Genomic DNA, 6790 nt, shown 5'->3' on the forward strand with positions numbered 1-6790 from the left:
TCCAGCATGTTCCGCACAAGAGCGAGACGAAATTCTCTGTGTGACAACAGGATGTAACTGTTCAGATCAAGGAGATGGAAAAATAGCTTATTTGTCCATTTCCAGGTTCGACAACAGATGCTATAACTGTTTGCCACAGTTTGCCCACAGCTCCACCTGAATAATTATTCACACTCCTCGTGCCACGCTGGTGTGGTGGTCCCCAGGTTGCCGATGAAGGTGATTAGGTCTCCTTCGAAATAACTTTCTGATTCGCTACCTTCAACATCACGCTCAGAATTGTCGGTACAGGAATCTGTACCAAGTCGTTGATGACCTGAAACATGATAGAATATTCCACACGACACGACGATCAAACTTTGAAGTCTTCCGAATGAAAACTTCCAGGAACGAAGCTCGATTATTGCTCTGTTTATAGGGCAACACAATTTCATAAACAAAGCTACCCTTGAACTGTGAACAGTAATCTTACTGTGTAGCAGTGCGCGTTATACAACACTGAGTTTATTATTTCAATTGCCGACTCTCTTCATTCCTAAAGAACGACGTCATATTACACCGGGAAACTATACACACTATTTCTACAGCGTTGCCATAGCTCTGCCAAGTGATTTCACCCCCCATCCTGCATTCAAACATACAGAGAACTTATGAATTCTTGTAGTGAAATTAAAAAACTGGGGAATTTCTTATTTGGAGCCAGTGTAAAAATCTTAACATGTTTTATACAATCTGTAAATTACAATATCTGATTCCATATTCTTTCGAGAAAAAAACAGCGTTTATCTCGTTCATCACAGAAATTGCAGAAATAGGAGCAAATTTAGTAGATGATTACAGTTTTTATGGCTTTATAATCGCGGGTATTTAAATTCCGTACCGCTGCCCTTACGGGAATTTAAATGCCCATAGGATAAAGGTTAAATGATACTAGGATACTAATTTTAACAACAACTTCATGTAACTAATCTTAATTTTTAATGGTAAAATTCCCTATATAGTGACACAAGTATAGCATAAATGTGAAGTATTTCCCTATAATGCCAGAGAACCTTCTGATGGTGGTCAATGGTGGCCAAAAAACATGTATTTTTATATTAAACTGGTTACAATTGATGGAATTACCGTTCACTCAAATATCAAGCAGTGTGACATTATCGAGATGTCTTTAAGATATGCTGTAAAGGAATTATGAATTTAAAAAGAAATATTTCCACAGTAATCTCTTATAAATGGCCATTCAACATGACCAATTAAAAACTGTTCCATTCTGATTTCCATGCAAGAAGCAAAATCTTGACAGTTCCCTTATGGAAACTTGTTGAGATTATAAGGTTATGTTACATTAAGTCTCTAATTCCAATAAGAAGTAATTACAGAACTTCATAAATACAATAGCAATATATACTTGTTGCCACTTTTTATATATATTTATCGAACAACTGTTCTGCTAACCTGTCACTGAATATGGGTTACTAGTTCAAATACAAATAACTCTACTTATTTTAAAGATATACCATAAGTAGAATAAGTTATACTGCTTAATCATTTATGGTTTATTTCAATAGCTCAGATTATAAAACGAAAAGATAGAGCTATCCCTGTAATGGGCCCACACGGCTGTGACAAGTTTGAGAGGTTGCGGTTCCCATATTTTCTAGATGACCGGCTTATAGAGGGTGGTAGGGTTGTTAGCCTTACATGCCGGCTGCCCTTTACCCCCAGAAAGATTGCCAGTACTCATTTCTGTTAAGAGGACGGGTTGACCCCAAGGCCATAGTGTGGCTAGAATGATTAAGTAAATTGAAAAATCCAATTACCTCATTGAGAATCAAACCCATGACCTTCTGGCCTGTTGCACAGTGCCTTAACCAATCATGCTACCATGTGCCCCCCAGCTCAGATTATACAGCATAATATGATAAAACAATTAACAAAGGAACTGAAAATAATGTGGAAGTAAAAGGACAGATTTCAGATACTGTTCTAGCACTTGGATTTCGATAGACTGAGGGAAACCACGAAAATCCTCAGTTTGGATTGCTAGATTACAACTGGCACTTCCAAAATATAAGTCACAAACATTACCACTTCAGCCAATTTTCTCAGTAAAGTTCGATATCATTTGCCTTAACGTGGACCACATGAATTAATGTACTGCTGTTTTAATATTTGATGTACTAACTCACCGTCTCTATCAGCTTGCGGAATTCAAGTAATGTACTTTTATCCTTGATTTCCCCCGATGCAATCCAGCTCTTGATTTGATCACGTAACCGCTGCAGTTTCTTGATCTCCTTCTTGAGATCGGCCTCATATTTCTCTTTCTGATTGCTGTTTGTTGCATTGTGAACCTTCTGCCAGATGTCTTCAAATGTCTCCACCCCCTCTGTCACTTTCTTAAGACATCGGTCTATTTCACCTGAAATAGCATCAGATTTTAGCAGCTTTGTATGTTCCATTGATTCTCAGTCAATATATCTTCAAGTAATAATACTATTTCTAAATAATGTCAGAAGTTATATATTGCCATCTTAAAAATCTTGTCTGAGGAATATTAACTGCACACAATGATTTATATAACAAAAATCCCAGGACATAATTATGTGAAGAATGCACAACCTGAACATAACACCGAAATGATATAACCTATAACAGATGGCAGAGTTTTGTCACTAAGCATAAATATAACACAATCTAGGCTACAAAACACAACATAAACAACTCCATTAAAACTCACTCTTGTACCAAGTTCGGTCCAAAATGCAATAAGGAGTTATGAAGGCTCACACTGGTGTGTCTAATTATTTTTCAAAATGTTTAACGCTTGTATTATTATTATAAGTACGGTGTACATACGCTTGGAAACATATAAACAGGTCGGTAGGAGGTCATACATTGTGTTCTTCTGACATATTTCCTTACCTTGCAACTTTCTTGTAGCAGCCATGGCTATGTAAACATGTGGTACAATAATTCGTGCATAGTCCAAATGTAGAGATATATAACACAATGCGAATATAAACTTATAATATTTTAGTAAATTTTATACAGCTTAAGCTTTGTTCATAACCAAGATGGCTACCTTCCTTCACGGACAACATCCAACCACGGAATAAATGTCCATCCGCTTTGAGAAACAAACTTAGATGTATATAAATTTCCATTTACTTAAGAATCCAACAAATGGGTTGTTTAAGAAAATAAAAAACTTGGTGTTATGAATTTATACGATTATTATAGGGTACTGGTCATTCAATATTTTATTTATCGAGCGAACTGATTAAACACCTTAAATCCTCCATTATTTTGTCTTCATACGCAAACCAACAACATTGCGCAAACTCGACATAATGAGGAACAACAAATAAATGACAGTCAACAAAATCAGCTGATCAAAATCCCTATTGTATCATGTTTTCATCCACTTCAAACGTCCAATAAGCTAAACATATGGCCAAGATTGTCGCAGTTTAAGAGAATAATACAGTAATAGTAACTCTGGAAGTTATATCTATGCGACTTAGTAGTAATTATACATTTTGTGTTTCAAATGTAGCCGGGAACTCTACAGTTACGAATTTCGATTGTCATTTTCTTTCATCTACTTCTAAAACAGACCACAAGAGCACCTGCAATGTTGTAAACAATATGGCGTTCTAAGGATAAGTTTTTTGAAATTGCATTGAATATTTCTTTATTTGAGAAAGGCTACAAATTTTCTTACAGGCTCCCAAAGCCAGAAGAATGTTACACACAGACAGAATTAGTGGTAACCCCCATTCTGTTAAACCGTATGTGATATTTAACTTGTTTTTAATTATTACCTTAGGTGTTAGAACTGTATTCACTGTAAACAATTCCAGGGTAGTATAATGGTAGTTCGATAGGCGGTCATTTTACAAATTCTGTTTCCGGAATAATGTTCATCCTCCCCGTTTGGAGAGTAAGGCAAGCAAGCAACAGAGCAAGAAAGATGTGCTCTGTTTTCCTCTTGGTTGGTTTGCTGTTTGAAGTTTAAAGTGGTATGCATCCCAGAAGAGAGAACTCTTCATAGTTACTGCTGTGAGAACCTCAAATCTAGCAAAAATATGAGTAACATTAAAGCTAGCTCATGTAACATTAATATATGACTGCTATTGCATTTGCCATACATACGAGTATAATACTAATATATTTGTAGCATATCTTATAGTAATCATATTTTAAATAACAGGAACTAAGAAACAAAGATATTTATTATGATGATAATACTAATAATGGTAATAATTCTACACCTTAACTGCCAGAATTTGTTGCATATGTCGTTCAAGATTCTTATTATCACCTCTTTCATTCCCTTTCACAATCTTAGCCCTGTCAGTAATCTTATGTCTTTTTTTGTATGTGTAGTTATTTAACAATGCTAATGGTAACTTAGGTATATAGCGTTAAGTGACTGGATGACAATGAATAATGATTGGGAAATGATACAGAAGGAATTGGTTGTGGCTTGATCTAAAGTACTATCCCAGAATTTACCTTGAGGAACTGAGAAAGATCACAGAATAACTCAGGATAGTTGATGTGCAAGCTAAGATTCAACTCAGGCTTCTTTCAAATACAAGTCAGAAGTTTTACTGCTTGAGTGAACTTGTCAACAGTTGAACACACAATCAGTACTTGTTTTTATTTTGAATTTGAATGCTACATAATAGATGTAAATTTCTGTGATGGATTTGTTGCCCTAATACAGGTGTAGTGCACAAGCTGTGTCATCACTCTGTCTAAGAAAGAGCAACCAGAAACCTGACCTGCAACTAACTGGCTCTCAGGTGAGAGTTTCTTGTTAGTACTGTTACATTTGTATTGGGGTTGAATTTTCCTGGTTAAAAATCTTACCACTACCATCACAAAATGGGCAGCTGTCTCTAGGGCCTATTTAAATGAATTCCTAATACCTCATTGCTGTCTATCACAACGTTGTGCCTGATGGCTCAGTGCCTCTATCATGTGCTAATACTAGCACAGAGTTGTGGGAAGAGTCTACCCTTTCTTAGTAGCATTCCTGTTCTTATGAACACAACCTTCCTCTGTAGGCTTCTTGCCCCTTAGTAGTTTGCTGCCACCATCTCTCACTCAGCTGACCGCTCTACTGCCCTCTGTAGATAGCCTTTATAAGATAAGAAGAAAGAATTAAGTCACTCTTCTTCTACCAAACTCATGCAGATGATATGGTTAGGTTAGGTTTTTAGAATCTTGGGCTTATAGTTGCTGTTCCCCCCACTAATGGAATCTCTGAGATTGGTGCAATTGTTCAATATTGTCTATAACAATAGAGACTGAGCTCCAACTTAGCAACATGAGCCAGGAGGAATAGGTCATGGAAGGGGTTATGGTAGGTTATGAATTCTCTGAAGGAAAGAAGAAGAAGGTTATCTTTAAAGACTGGAGTGTTGCTTTCCCCTGAGGTGACATTTCTCTGCTGAGCTCTTTGAAAAATAGCTGTCATCACAGTTTCCATTTCCTATCACAAGGAGCCATGAAAAGGACCATCTTTTCTGACAATTCCATTTCCCTCCTTCAATAGAAATATTTGGCCCTGAAAAAAGCTATTTTTCCTTTTCACCATTTCCATTATCTGAGACCGGGTTCAATCTTCTCCCCTCTTCTCTGAATCTCAGTAATCACCTCCCTTCTAACCTGCCTGTTATATATCTCAAGCAGTTCCCACCATATACACTTTTACCGTGAAGGTGAAGGCAGCATGTTCCTCTGAAACACTGGTATCCACTGACTTGAGGGTAGGCAGTTCTTTGATTCATTTCAGCCAAGATAACCCTGCCTACTTGTTTTTTTTTTTTTCAATAATGCAACCACAGCCACAGTTATGAGTCCCCAGCAACCTGAATATTTGATACAGCTTTAAAAGACATGCATAAATTTATCATAGGTAAAAGGCTACATCCCCTCGTTGGTGGCTCCACCTTATCGTGGTGAGGGGGTTTGAGTGTGCCAAAGACCTTGAGAGCTATACCAGCGGTAGCGTAGCTACTGGCAGGGCCTCCCTTGCTGGACAGGTCAAAGGGTAGGCATCAGACGAAGAGAGACACCAAAAACTAATGCCTGAAGCAGCATCATCAGCAGCGACTTGAAACACAGAGCAAATGATGCTCGAGATGGTTCAAGTTCCTATAGCAACAGGCGTGACCAGAGTGGTTTGAACGGCTGTTGTACTGCGATGTGGAAAGCAAATGGAAAAACTACCACATTTTCACTTTTCCTGGATAGTCTCTTTCAAAAACAGAGATACCATGTATGTGAGATTTTTCCTCTGGAGACAAAACAATTTGGAGGTAAACTACTCCCCCAATCGGATCTCCGGGGGGAGTGTTTCTAGAGGAAATGTCATGCAGGCGTTACAACAAGAAAAAGTGCGAAGATCAGAAGGAACATCACGGCTACAAGATTGGAACATGGAATGTAAGGACCTTGAATCAAGCAGGCAAATTTGAGAATTTGAAAACGGAAATGCCGAAGAATGAGGTGTCTGTTTTAGGTGTCAGCGAAGTGTGGTGGAAAGGACAAGGTGAAATAAGAAGTGGTGATTATACAGCGTATTATTCTGGAGGTGAACGGGCTGAAAGAGGTGTGGCAATAGTGGTGCATGAAAGTGTAGTGAGGAGTGTTGTTAAGAAGATTGTTTGTAATGACAGAATTATTGCTCTGAAGTTAAAGTCGGAACCGGTAGATATACTGATTATGCAAGTGTACATGCCAACATCAGAGTATGAAGATGATGAAGTGGAAA

The 6790-nt window shown here is 37.7% G+C and overlaps 2 protein-coding genes across 3 annotated transcripts in view; one reads left to right on the top strand and one right to left on the bottom strand.

The window, feature by feature from the left end:
- Positions 1-3235, bottom strand: part of LOC111869449 (CCR4-NOT transcription complex subunit 3) — a 46131-nt gene extending 42896 nt beyond the window's left edge. The window contains exons 1-2 of the mRNA XM_023860991.2: positions 2926-3235; positions 2190-2422 (exon numbers count right to left, since the gene is read on the bottom strand). Of these exons, the coding sequence (XP_023716759.1) occupies positions 2190-2422; positions 2926-2950 (258 nt within the window). The 5' untranslated portion in view covers positions 2951-3235. The remainder of the gene's footprint in view (positions 1-2189; positions 2423-2925) is intronic.
- Positions 3236-3617: 382 nt separating this feature from the next.
- The window catches only part of LOC111869461 (centrosomal protein of 131 kDa), a 35206-nt gene continuing 32033 nt past the window's right edge, over positions 3618-6790 (top strand). For both annotated transcript variants that reach the window (XM_023861002.2, XM_033753442.1), the window contains exons 1-2: positions 3618-3794; positions 4736-4814. In XM_023861002.2, coding sequence (XP_023716770.1) covers positions 3748-3794; positions 4736-4814 — 126 coding nt within the window. In that variant the 5' untranslated portion in view covers positions 3618-3747. The remainder of the gene's footprint in view (positions 3795-4735; positions 4815-6790) is intronic.

Source organism: Cryptotermes secundus, unplaced genomic scaffold (genome assembly GCF_002891405.2).
Source record: "Cryptotermes secundus unplaced genomic scaffold, Csec_1.0 scaffold1411, whole genome shotgun sequence".
NCBI classification, from domain to species: Eukaryota; Metazoa; Arthropoda; class Insecta; order Blattodea; family Kalotermitidae; genus Cryptotermes; species Cryptotermes secundus.